Source organism: Moschus berezovskii, chromosome 9 (genome assembly GCF_049115385.1).
Source record: "Moschus berezovskii isolate FMDL1 chromosome 9, NW_MosBer_1.0, whole genome shotgun sequence".
In the NCBI taxonomy this organism is placed as follows: Eukaryota; Metazoa; Chordata; class Mammalia; order Artiodactyla; family Moschidae; genus Moschus; species Moschus berezovskii.
The window spans coordinates 78,937,887-78,951,411 of record NC_142468.1 but is presented as its reverse complement, the minus strand read 5'-3'; the positions used below and the strand labels follow the sequence as shown (position 1 = coordinate 78,951,411).

Here is a 13,525-nt window from a genome sequence, read left to right as displayed (position 1 = left end):
AACAAAGCCTTGGCCAGTTGGCTTTGTAGAAATGAATTTCCACAAAGAGATGGAAAGTAGTGAAGCAAGTACAGTGTTTAGAGAGGAAAGAGTACATGTGGATAGACACACACGAGTGGTCTCAAAGAGAGTCATGCCCTCCTGGTAGTTTGAATCACTTATATGGGGCATGTCTTCCCATTTCCCTCTGGCCAATCATCTTGCTTTATCTGGGTTTGAGTCCATATTTGGTTTACCTCAGGGTCCTTCCATGTGTGGAGTTTCCATGGTGGTTCAGTAGTAAAGAATCCACCTCCACTGTCAGAGATGGTTCAATCCCAGGGTTTGGAAGTTCCCCTGGAGAAGGAAATGGCAACCCACTCCAGTATTCCTGCCTAGGAAATCCCACAGACAGAGGAGCCTGGTGGGCTACAGTCCACTGGGTTGTAAAAGAGTCAGACACTACTTGGCGCCTAAGCAACAATACCTAGCCCATAAGAAGTATTTTTAAATGTATTAAATGAATGGCACACCACCGTTTTAGAGCATTACGTAACCAAGCGCACATGAAATCAGTTTAAGAAAAAATTTTTCTCACAAAGTATATGGATGAAATCTACAGAAAACTTACAGCGACGTTGTTGATAATCAGAAGGGACCAGAGGAAGCCACCTGCCACTTTGTACAGCGATTTAAAAAGCGTCCTCATACAAACACAACAACCCTGAAAAGTAGGCTCTGGAGGTATTCTTAACTCTGGTTTGCGAGGAAACCGACCACCTAGGTCCAGCGTGGTTGACTAAGGCGGAGCCGGGACGCTCGCCTCCGCCTCCCTGACCCAGGATCCTTCCCTGCCGCGCCTGGGCAGCCGCGAGTGGCGCTGGGGGACTCGGTTTCCTTTTCGTCCCGTGTCACGTTTGCACACCGATCCTAAAGGCGCGGCCCGCCGGCAGGTGCACGGGCAGGTGCACGGCCAGGCGCAGGTGCAGGCAGCGGCCGAGCAGCCCAGAGTCCGGAAGTGCAGCCACATCAGTTCCCTGCGGGCGCCGCTGGGTCCCAGCCCCGGCCACGCACACGAGGGCCGCGCTCCGGCGGGCTGAATGGTCACAGGGCTGGCCGTCAGGGGGGTCGCCGGACTGGCGGCCGCGGCCTTGGCGGCAGTGTCCTTGGAGCAGCACTACGGCCTGGCCGGCCGGTCTTCACCACTGCCCCAGCCCCGCACTGCCCGGAGCCCACACCCTGCGCCGGGTCCGGAGCCAGCAGCATCTTCAGGGGTCTGCAGGGGACGCAGCGGGCGCCCAGGCTGGGGAGGTGATGGTGGTGGTGGTGGTGGGACGCATGGGGTTTCAGAGCTGGCACCAAGCGGTATGAGACGCCAGCAGTTTCCACGGGGGCGCTACCCGCTCCTGTTCCGGTCCAATCTCTGCGTTGGGGGCGGGGTGCTGCTGCTGCTGCTGCTGCTCGTGCTTGGTCCCCCATGGGGGATCGTGGATACTCTGAGTGTTTGCCTTTTTCTTTCCGCCGGAGAGAGCCCCTGGGTCTTCTCGGTCTGTGCCGCCTCTTCCTGACTCAGATCTCTCTGTTCAATACCCGCTTTCAGCAGATATCCGACATTCAACTGAGCAGGTTTCGCGATCCAGGCAGAGCTGTAGACTTAGAGAAGTTCTGTTCTGAAACTGTTGACATCATTCAACCAGCTTTCGTCCTAGCAACAGGTAGGGACAATTGCCATGCTGTCCTGTTGTCCTGTGGTCCCAATGGTAGAATGCAACCCGTGCTGCAACCTTTTAACTGAGGTACGTTAGGAAAACTTTAGCTGCAGCCTCAGGTGAGCCCCCTTCCTGTAGAGGAGATGGGATATTGTAATTTCCTTTACCTGTGGATAACTGAGTCAAGATCAGGGCTGAATGACTTGCCATAGCAAGGTTTCCACCTAGCGGTAAAAGCAAGGCACGTGATTCTCACGTTAGTGTTCTGTCTGCTGTATCTGTATCTGTTTTGTTGTATTTCTGGATTTGAGAGAGAATTAAGGAAAGGCCTGTAACCAGGAATGAAAAGTTCTCATCTTCTGCTTATATTCTTGTTCTTCTTTTTAAATTAAACTTCTCCATTTTCTTTGCAGTATTAATCGATCTTATACCGTCAGTTGTTTGATGGACCCCTTTTTTTTTTCACCCCTTCCTACTTCTGTGACTTGGTTCCCTGGAGTGTTCAAACCCCAAACCGTTTGCTCCCAACTGTGTTGAAGAAGCAGCTAAAGGAGCGTCTATCCTGGCCCTTGGGAAATTCTTCTTCCACCTACCTTACAGAAACATCTCTGCGGATATGATGAAGTCCTCATTTTATGGATGATCTCAATTTCAAATGCTTAATTTCCTAGAAATTTTCTATTTCATTTTCCAAGCTACACCTTCCAGATTTTCTTGCTGTAAAATTAATACTTTGTGAAATCACATTTCCTGATTGGGGGTTTGGAAAATTAGGTTGCCATAGATATTAGGCAACTGCCCAAAGTGTTCGAATTTATTATTAAAGAGTTTTCATTTTATCAGAGTTTCAGGATGCATTTTGACGGCTCTCTTTAAAGGTATAATTTTCACAACCCATTTCTAATGTAACAGGAGGTTAAATAGGCACTTCTTGACCTTACCTGTAAGAAACAAAAAATCCATGCTGAGAATCTTGCTTTATTTTTTTTTTTTAGGCTGCACTATGTGGCATATGAGATCTTAGGTCTCCAACCAGGGATGGAACCTGTGCCCCCTCCATTGGGAGTGCGGAGTTTTAACCACTGAACTGCCAGGGAAGTCCCAAGAATCTTATTATTTTTTCTGAGGATCTTAATTTAGGTGACTTGCTTTAGATGCAGGTGGATTCATAATGGTTATCCTTAAACATGTTGAGTACTGTGAATATCTTTGTTCTTCAGTGTGCATTAAAAAAAAGTTGAACCCCAGTCCAGCTTTACTTTGCATGGTGATTACCTTCTTTTGTACAACTATAGGAGACTTGACAGATGCCAAAACAAAGGAAAATTTGGGATCCATGTAGCAAGAGGTAGAATGGCAAACTTACCAGAGTATTCTGAAGAAGACAAAAGTCATGGAAAAAACCAAGTGGCTCGATATCAAAGGAAATCATGGTAAGACTGAAGTCCCACTTATAATTAAGACTAGATCTTTATAGGAGCCCAGATTCTACAATTTAAATAGTAAAATTATAAAATGGGACATTGTAACATAAGTTTACATACACTGAAGACCACAGCTAAGAAATACAATTGTAATATGTGATTTTAAAACTTCAGATGTCACTATTAGGCCTTGAGGGGGAAGTTGGTATGGTTTCTTTCTTCTTTACATGGAAGAAAAGCATATAGCAAAATCCATGGAGGAGGATGTTTAAAAAGATATAATTTTGCTAAGTGAAAGAAGCCAAATCCATAAGTCTATATACTGTATAATTTCATTTATATGACATTCAAGAAAAGGCAAAACTATAGACAAAAAACAGATTGTGGTTGCCAAGGGTTGGAGATAAAGAGGCTGACTACAAAGAACCATCGTGAGATAATTTTTGGGGGTGAAGATACTGTTCTGTGTCTTGAGTGTGCTGGTAGATACATGACTATGTGCTTGTCAGTATCTTTAGAACTGGACATCACAAAGATTGAATTCTGCTATATGTATTTAAAAATTTAAGTGACAAGTATATCCACATATGCGTAGAGAGAAATGGAGAACTCCTTCCCAATTTTTTAGATTGTGATTTTTACGTTAATAAGAAAATGAGCTATTTTCCAAAGTCCTGATGGTAAATTTGTTTTTTTCATAAAGGTTGACTTTCTTTTTGGTTATTTAAGTATTTCATTTATCTGCTTCATTTTATTATTCATTTCTGATGAATACCTATTTATATATTTTTTCAAAAGGTATATTTATAAATTCTATCTGATGAAAAACACAGCTATCAGTTAGATCAGAAAATGCTCTCTATAAAAACAGCTGATCCTTTGCTCACGGCAACTGGAGAAAGCCCATGTGTACAACAAAGAAGACCCGGTGCAGCCAAAAATAATGAACAAATAAATATTAAAAAAAAAACAAACAGAACAGTTGACCCTTGAACAATGTGGAAGTTAGGGGGACCAACTACCAGGCAGTTGAAAATTTGGGTATAATTTTGCAGTTGGCCCTCTGTATCTGCAGATTCCACCAACTAAGGATCTGTAGTACTGTGATATGTATTTATAGAACAAAATTCACATGTAAGTGGATTTACATAGTTTGAATCTGTGTTGTTAAGTGTCAACTATAGTTCTTACAAATCGGCTAGAAATTATAATTAAAGATAGGGTTCTGGCTTACAACTTTCTCTGGTATGTTTACATTCCCTTTTTTTTCCTGATCTTAATTAGGGGTACTGGTCAAATTCTTTTGCAATAAAAAGCAAATCTGTGTATATCAAAGTTTTCCAAGCCAAACTACTAACGTATTTTAAGTAACAGGTATCAAATGGAGTTTTGTGATTAAATAATTTGGATAGTCTTTTGGAATTCAGAATCATTTAATTTGACTTGTATAGGCATAAATGCTAATGGTATATATATGTGTGTGTATGCATGTATACACACACACACACATAGATACACACACATAAATCTTTATTAAGATTTAACTGTAACAGGGAGTTCCTTGGTGGTCTAATGGTTATGATTCAGCGCTTTCACTTCTGTGGACTGAGTTCAATCCCTGGTCTGGAAAAAGATCCTGTAAGCCATGCCATGTGGCAAAAAAAAAAAAAAAGATTTAACCGTAACAGAGTTGTTCTCTTAAGCAAGAGGATTACATACATGATAATGTTTCTTTTGGCCTAAATTGAATTTACAGCTTATTGAATTTAAGTTTATTAGAAGTGTAGTGGATTCTTGGAAGTCAAAACTGATAAACAATTTTAGCTATTGCAATCAAGCAATCAAGCTCTATGAAATTCTATTTCCAGATAAGTATTCTATGATGTCCTTAACCTTTTTGCTTACCATTATATAACTTCTTTATTACTGAGTCTTTTTTAAGATTTAAGAAGAGAGGAGCTTTGGCCCTATTATCAAAGTCATCTGCTGTTTAGAAATCCTTGACATGGATCTGTGTATCAGCCATGAATCCCGTCCTTCTTGACTTCCAGAGTCACATGATCAAAATAATAGCAACAGTGGTTCAGTCTTACAACATCAAATTGTGAGTAATCATCATTTATTGTGAGTAATGCATAATTCAAAGTACTTCTTCTTCTTCAATATACTAGATGCCTTAAATAAGTTTCCAGATAATCTGAATTCTATTAAGTTATCAAGTTCTAAAAATTAGAATTAATGCCAGTCTAATTAATTGGCATCTGTCATCTGAAGTGTTATTGAAAGAATTGTCATTTTTCTTCAGTCATTAACATGTTTGCATTTTTCTTTTTAATATAGGTGATGTTTGCTCTTTTCTTTTTAATTAGATGCATTCAACTTTCCAAGTCTGAAGGGTGTTGAGAATTATTACAGGTACTGTAATGAACAGAAGATAGACAACAATGTAGTGTTTGTGTTACAAAGAGGGTACAGTCAATTCACTTAATGGGTGATAACACTTTTTAACCGAGAAAAGAACCTCTGATAATTTAAAAATGGAGCCTTTTAGTTGTTTATCATTATTATTTTGGTGATTCATTTTTGTTTGTTTGCTTAGATCGCCCTTAATTCTTTTCATTTTGTATAATTTAATGCTTTTTGTTGGTTAGTGGTACTATTAATATTTTATACAGACTTTTTTTTTTTTTTTGCTGTTGATATACAGCAAAAGTCATTTAGACCAGACCTTGTCAATCAGAGTACTGTGGACTTGAAGAATACTAAGCTACTGATTCTCTTAGCCTCTGGGGTGGCTGAAGAGCCCAGTTGGTCACTTCTGGGTGCTTTGTCCAATATGTCATACAAATTTTCTTTTAACTTATGTGCATGAAAATGAAAAAGGCAATGAATATGAAAGGATCTTTGAATCAGAAAGCCAATTTTCTTGTTTCAATATATTGGAATTCTTCTTTTGGCTGTAATTTCACTTTTTGTTCCTGTAGCTTTGTTCTACATTGTCAATTAGTCAAGTAGCGAGTCTTAAGAGTCTATCATTAGTTGGCTAGCATGAGAGAAACAAATATGCCCTCTATCTTCAAGTGAGTCTAGCTAAGGTAGATGAAAATTGTTTAGGAAATGGTTAGAAAAGAACATAAAGGAATGGCTGATGAAATGCTAGATTATTTGTTACACTTAATTATCACTATGAGAAATCAGAAAAGGCAGAAATCAGCATGGGGTAGACATATAGCAGACTTCATTTTCCATTTTTGTTTTTCATTGAGATATAATTGACATATAACATTATGTAAGCTTAAGGTGTGCAGTGTGTTAGCGTGATTCATTTATATATTGCAACATGATTATCACATAAGGTTAGCTAATATCTCTATCACTTCACATAGTTATTGTTTCTTTTTTGTGGAGTAAACAATTAAGATCTGGTCTGTTAACAACTTTGAAGTTTATAATACAGTATTTTAAAATTATAATAACTACACTGTGCATTAGATCTCTTTATCTACTAGTTGCAAGTTAGAAAAGACTTTGTAAAAGTAGTGAAAATTGTGTCCAGTCTTAAAAGATGGGTAGCCTTTGGAGGAGTAAGAAATTCTGAGGGATATATTTTAGGCAAAAGGATGAGTATAAACAGAGCTTTAAAAACTAGAATGAGGTTTTGAGTGCAGTAAGGACTTTGATGCTGGGAGGGATTGGGGGCAGGAGGAGAAGGGGACGACAGAGAACGAGATGGCTGGATGGCGTCACCGACTCGATGGATGTGAGTCTGAGTGAACTCCGGGAGTTGGTGATGGACAGGGAGTCCTGGCATGCTGTGATTCATGGGGTCGCAGGGAGTTGGACACGACTGAGCGACTGAACTGAACTGAACTGAACTGAAGGAAATTGTTATCATCAGAATAAAGGTTCATTTTGAGGATTGATACAACATTGGATAGAGTGTAGAGCCAGTTCATGGTGGTGTCAAGTGACAAGCATAGAAATTTAGATGTGATGGTGTTTATAGTCCAGTATAGATTCCCAAGGAGATTAGCAACATAGGAAAATAGTATTTTATAAAGGGCAGATACATAACAAAATAGAGATAGGGATAAAAAGGAAAAGGGAGAGATTGGAGTTGTATAGACCAAGTAGAAAAATTCTCCAGTAGTCTAACCATCATAAGGAAAAGGTTGGAAATGAGTAGAAGACCTGTCTGAACGAGGATCATGGATATGGGGATGGTGACATGAATCTGAGGATGAGAGCTGGTTAACGGATAGAGTCACCGTAACATAGAGGAGGGGGTTGTCCTCTTTTGTTAAAGTGAGAAAAGAGAAGGACAGAGATGCCATCTCCCACTTCTTATGAACTGTTTGTATCTTTGATGGTGATTATGGGAATGGGCTTAAGAGACATTTCCAAATAATTAACAGGATTTAGGATCACACAGAGTCGGACACGACTGAAGCGACTTAGCAGCAGCAGCAGGTTCTGATTAGTAATTGGGAAAAGTCAAATTATTAATCACTTTAAAGTTTCTTACCTTTATATTTTTGTTTCTAACCATTAAACTTTATCTGGATTTAATAAATGACATTTAGCTAGAGATACAGGCATTATGGAAGTATCATATGAAAGGAAGGAAAAAAATGGAAGGAAAAAATCTTGAGGTTAAATCGTGATCTCTAGAATGCCTGAGAGATGCCAAAATCCAGAATTCAAAGACTATTGTATATTTTAACCTCTGCTTTCAAATACCTGAATTTTATTTTAGATTGTTGGATTTTAATATGTCAAAAATGTATGAAAGGAAACAATACATATGAGATTATAAGATCTTGAAGAATAACTGAAAAAACAGGAAAAATATCAATACAAATTTTAATGAGGAAAAAACCGTGGAATAGAAATTTTAAAAATATCAGGAAGAGAGGTAATAGAACCAATTGACTATCAATTGTAATATCTACGACAGTATGTTTATAATATATTTGATAGTTGTTGTTGCTTAAAAATAGCTCCCTGATGGCACATTAAATTTCAGAAGTTTATTTGTATTTCTTTCACATGTACTGTTAGGTAAAATATCATATAAGACACTCAGATATTTTCTTGTAATGTTCTGACATTTGGATAATAAAGGTATGCTCCAAATATTGGAGACGGAAATGGCAACCCACTCCAGTATTCTTGCCTAGAGAATCCCGTGGACAGAGGGGCCTGGTGGGTTGCTGTTCGCAGGGTTGCACAGAGTCGGGCATGACTGAAGCAACTTAGCAGCAGCAGCTCCAAATACAATCTCTCGTTTCTTTCACGTTTATTCAACAGACACTCACTGTCCACTCACTGTACACGCTGTTACCCATCCTTTCTCCTTTCTCTTCACTCTCCAACTTACTGGACTCCTGAATACTGTTGATACTTGAGGTGATGAGGACTTTCATTACTGGATGTGGACCCTGTGTATGTTTTCAATGTATTTTTAGAAACTGAAGAAAGATTTACTGGTTCTGACTGAACATTTTTCTCCTGCCTCAAGAACTTCTTCTTTGCAAGGCTTTATTGTGACTTAAGCCTTTGCACTCCCGTTTTAAGAACGCAACGCTTTTGTATCTCACTACACCAAGAATTCTAGGTACTTAGGAGCCCCTCACTACAATATTTTTTGGCTTACCAGGTGGTGCTAGTGGTAAAGAACCCATCTGCCAATGTAGGAGATGTAAGAAATGAGGGTTTGATCCCTGGGTTGGGAAGATCCCCTGGAGAAGGGAATGGCAACCCACACCAGTATCTTTGCCTGGAGAATCCCATGGAGAGAGGAGCATGGCAGGCTACAGTCTATTGGGTCTCAAAGAGTTAGAAACAACTGAAGCCACTTAGCACACATGCACTACAATTTTTAATGATTGATAAGTACCATTTCCTTGGATTCTGATTTCTCTCTTTTAAAATGTTTAGTGGACTGCTTAAATTAGCCACCTACTTTTATACTTTGCTTGGTGACCTTGTGCTTGGTTGCTGATGAATATGTTTGCCTGCCCCTTTGGAGACAATAGGGAAAAAAATTTAATTGATTTATCCATTGTGGGTCTGGTATCTAGTTTTGTGTATTTCTCTGTCAGATCATGGAAATTTCCTTTACAAAGGGAGTCAAAATATAGTGTGATAGTAGGGCAGGAATTTAAATGCATTCTGTCTTATGATTGCACTACAGCTTTCTTGTCTTGTATTTTTTTAGCAAGTATCCTGCCGTACGGAGGGATGACTCTTTTCGTTATGTCCACAGTACTCCCTTCAGCAACTATTCTTTCATCTCTTTGATGCCACCCTTAATCCAGGGCCTAAGAGACCTTTTAATTTCTTTGGAATTTTAGATCAGGTACAGTAAAAATCCCACTTCCCTTTGCAGCTAACCTATTTTATTTTTTTCAGATACACGCGGCTCACTTAAAGCTATCCTAGGTAAACAAGTTCTTATCTAGAAATGCTTGAGAAAAATTCTACTGTGGTTTTGGGTATGGCTAGAAGAAATTATTGACTCCTTCAACCCTATTATTGCTATCCCTATTCTTGATCCAAAACCTGGGAAAGGAATAACTCACATTTTATGTCATGAAATTAAAAGGCGCTTGCTTCTTGGAAGGAAAACTATGACAAACCTAGACAGCATATTAACAAGCAGAGACATCTCTTTGCTAACAGAGGTCCATCTAGTCAAAGTTATGGTTTTTCCAGTAGTCATGTCATGTACAAATGTAGAGTTGGATCATAAAGAAGGCTGAGTGCAGAGGAATTGATGCTTTTGAATTGTGGTGCTGGAGATGACTCTTGAGAGTCCTTCGGATTGCAAGGAGATAAAACCAGACAATCCTAAAGGAAATCAACCCTGAATATTCATTGGAAGGACTGATGCAGAAGTTTAAACTTCAGTGTTTTAGCTACCTGATGTGAACAGCCAACTCATTGGAAAAGATGCTGATGCTGAGAAAGATTGAAGACAAGAGGATTAAGGGAAGAGGAGAAGGGGGCAGCAGAGGTTAAGATGGTTACATAGCATCAGTGTCTTGATGGACATGAATTTGAGCAAACTCTGGGAGACAGTGGACGATAGAGGAGCCTGGCAAGCTGCAGTCCATGGGGCTGCAAAGAGTTGGACATGACTTAATAACTGAACAACAGCAGTAAACATTGATTGAATAGGTACTAAGTAGAGCATGAAATTTGCAAGGTGCAGGGCATACAGCTTTGTTTACAATATGGTATATTCCCATATCCCCACAGTTGCCATTTATAACTAATGGTCTATGTTTTTTTTTGGTGAGAGAAGGGCAACCATTGAAGTCAATACGTTTCTTTTAAAGTATCTTTTAGAAGCTTGGTGAAAATTGTTGCTGGGTTGAAACTGGATGGAAAGTCATATCTGAGAACCTCTAATTATGTCTTGGTACAGCAAATGTCAACTCATTAATGATTATGTTCACGTATGTAAGACATATGTGCCCATATGTAGGGGTGATAAGATCAAGTCCTTGGCCTCTTAGAATATGTAATCTCCTGTTAGGGCTTAAGACCTGTGTCGAAATAACTATAATGAAAAGCAGAATTGTTAAATGCCGAAAGATTCAAAGTGGTATGAGGGTTCAAAGGAACTTGAACAAAATATTGTTAAATGCATTGTGTTTATTAGCCATTTTATGAAATGAAAATGTATTTTGTTGACTATCTACTGAGTGTCTTCAGACAGTCTAGAGTTGATTAAGCCTACCCCGTAGAATAGTGTTTTTTAAGGTATGATTCGATAATCTGCATGAAAAACAGCCATTTTGTAAAATGCAGATTCTCAAACTTTATCCAAGACTTATCAAATTAGAAAACCTGAAGGTAGGACCCAGGAATTCATTGCTATAAGCACTTCACAGGTAATATTAATGTATATTTATATATGTACAAGTTATTTCAGAAATTATCTTTATGAGTGATGATTTACAAAGAATAAATGCACTCATTTTGAGTATTTGAAGGATTTTGACAAGTGTATGTACTGATATAACTCACTACAATCACGAGAGAACATTCCATTACTATAGAAAATTCTGTTGTGTTGTTGATCTTCACCTGCGGTTCTGGGGAACCACTGCTTGGTTTTCTGTCAGTATAGATTAGTGCTGTTTGTTCTAGAATTTTATGTAAATGAAATCATACCGTATGAACTCTTGTGTCTGGCTTCTTTTGCTTAATGTATCTCTAAGATTCATCCATATTACTGTGTTTCTGCTTTTTTATTGCTGAGTAGTATTCCATTGTACATATATGGATATACTGCAGTTTTTTGATAGTTTCTAGTTTTTGACTATTATGAATAGAATATTGTGAACATTCTGGTACAAAGCTTCCTTTGGATATATGTACATCTTATTTTATAAGCTTAGTTTTGATATCCTCTTTATTTATTACACTGTGGTATACAGGGCTGAGAAGATTAGTGGTTCTTCTTTATTTCCATGAAGAAATTTAGAAGTAAAGAAAGAAATTTATGTAATTTAAAGATTATTCTTTATTTCTGTTTCCTTATCTGTCAAATGGGAATAATCCCTGTCCTAGTTAGTGCAAACTTATTTTTAGGATCAAATGAATTATAATGTATGTTTAAACAGTTTGAAACTTACAGAGGTCCATACAGGTCAGTGATTAGTCAAGTTTAAGCCTTAGACATAATATACCTATGATAAAACCTCAAGGGAGTTGTATAATCCATTGACTAGATTTCAGCCTGAGCCCTCATTAAAGCTCCTCCTACTTTTCTCTGATTTCAGAAACAGATGGAGGCGCTTTTGTTACTGGCCAAGGAAAGTAGCTGGAGCAACCACAGTATTTGCTTTGGACACTTTACAACATCCACTGTCCTTTCTCCATCACCAGGACTTCGGTCAATAATGAGGTGAGACAGGCTTCCAAAATCAAGATTGTTTTTAGGTCTTTTCTGTTTTCTACCTATTTTGCTTTTCTAAAGAGGTATTTTTATTAACTTGGCATTACAAGCTATCTTTGTTCATTTATTTCATTTGCTTTTTATTGGTTAGTTTGGCTACAGCTTATTTGTGTGGGCATCTTCATACCCTTGGACTCATGCCTGTTTTGCACACTCGTCACTTCCAGGGCACTTTGGAACTTGACCTAGGAGACTGGAAGGATAACAGAAGGTAAGGGAACTACCCCACAAAATACAACTTATACGTGTAAGTTTTGCTAAAGCAATAATAGTTTTCTGATCACGACCATGAGTGATCCCAGTTAAGGAAAAACTTGGTGATATTTCTCTGTTTTTGAAAGGAAATATTTATCTGGCAGTCTTTATCCTTATGCAGAAACCTTGTTGCGGCAGTTATGTTTGCCATTGCTATGTTACATTGGAGTTTCAAATGCATCCTCTCGGAAATAGTTTTCAAACTGCAGTGTACACAAGCTCTTAGAAGAACTTATGAAAAATAAAGATTACCAGGCCCTCACTCTAGAGATTTTGGCCATGTTGGTCTGGGTTAGGACACAAGAAACTACTTTTTTTTAAAAGTCTACCAGGTGCTCAAGAGACTATACTTTGAGAAACATTAGGGCTAGAAATATGTCATCTTTCCCTAAATTTTGTATTTGCCTTTCTAGTTACTGCTGCAATATATTAGTGATTTAAGTTCTTCAAATAGATTACAGTTGGTTTTTATTAAGGTTAGTCTTTTAAAAATTATTATTATTAAGCATGTTTAAAATTGTAGTATAGTTGTACAATATTATATAAGTTACAGGTATACAATATAGTGATTCACAGTTTTTAAAAGTTATACTCAATTATTATTACAAAATATTGGCCATATTCCCTGTGTTGCACAATATCCCATAGCTTCCTTTATATGTAATAGTTTGTACCTCTTAACCCCTTGCCTCTATCTTGCTCCTCCTTTCTTTCCTCTCCCCACTGGTAACCACCAGTTTATTCTCTTTATCTATAAGTCTGTTTCTTTTTCATTATATTCCCTAGTTTGTTGTAGTTTTTAGATTGCACATATAAGTGATCTTGTACGGTATTTGTCTTTCTCTGTCTGATTTATTCACTTAGCATACTACCCTCCAAGTCCATCATTGTTACAAATGGCAAAATTCCATTCTTTTTTATGGCTGAGTATTATTCCATTGTATATATACCATATCTTTATCCATTTTTATGTTGATGGACACTTAGGTTGCTTCCATATCTTGGCAGTTGTAAGTAATTCTGCTATGAACATTGGGGTGCATGTATCTTTTCAAATTGGATATATACCCAGGAGTGGAAGTGCTGGATCATATCGTAGTTCTAGGGTTAAAGTGTTTTGAAGAGAAACATAACTTATTCATCAAAAGCATACAGTATAGTTGAATGTATATTTATTGAGAAGAATG

At 38.2% G+C, this 13,525-nt stretch overlaps 1 protein-coding gene across 7 annotated transcripts in view; it reads left to right on the top strand.

The window, feature by feature from the left end:
* Positions 1–13,525, top strand: part of LOC129562655 (transmembrane protein 62-like) — a 62,221-nt gene that overhangs the window by 24,438 nt on the left and 24,258 nt on the right. For 4 of the 7 annotated variants that reach the window (XM_088839864.1, XM_088839863.1, XM_088839865.1 and 1 more), the window contains exons 2-5: positions 1,583–1,694; positions 2,984–3,121; positions 11,908–12,032; positions 12,175–12,294. In XM_088839864.1, the coding sequence (XP_088695990.1) occupies positions 3,119–3,121; positions 11,908–12,032; positions 12,175–12,294 (248 nt within the window). In that variant the 5' untranslated portion in view covers positions 1,583–1,694; positions 2,984–3,118. Of the gene's footprint in view, positions 1–1,579; positions 1,695–2,983; positions 3,122–5,251; positions 5,528–7,868; positions 8,028–9,332; positions 9,474–11,907; positions 12,033–12,174; positions 12,295–13,525 lie in introns of those variants that run through there. The other 3 variants (XM_088839862.1, XM_088839860.1, XM_088839861.1) reach the window with 3 other exon arrangements.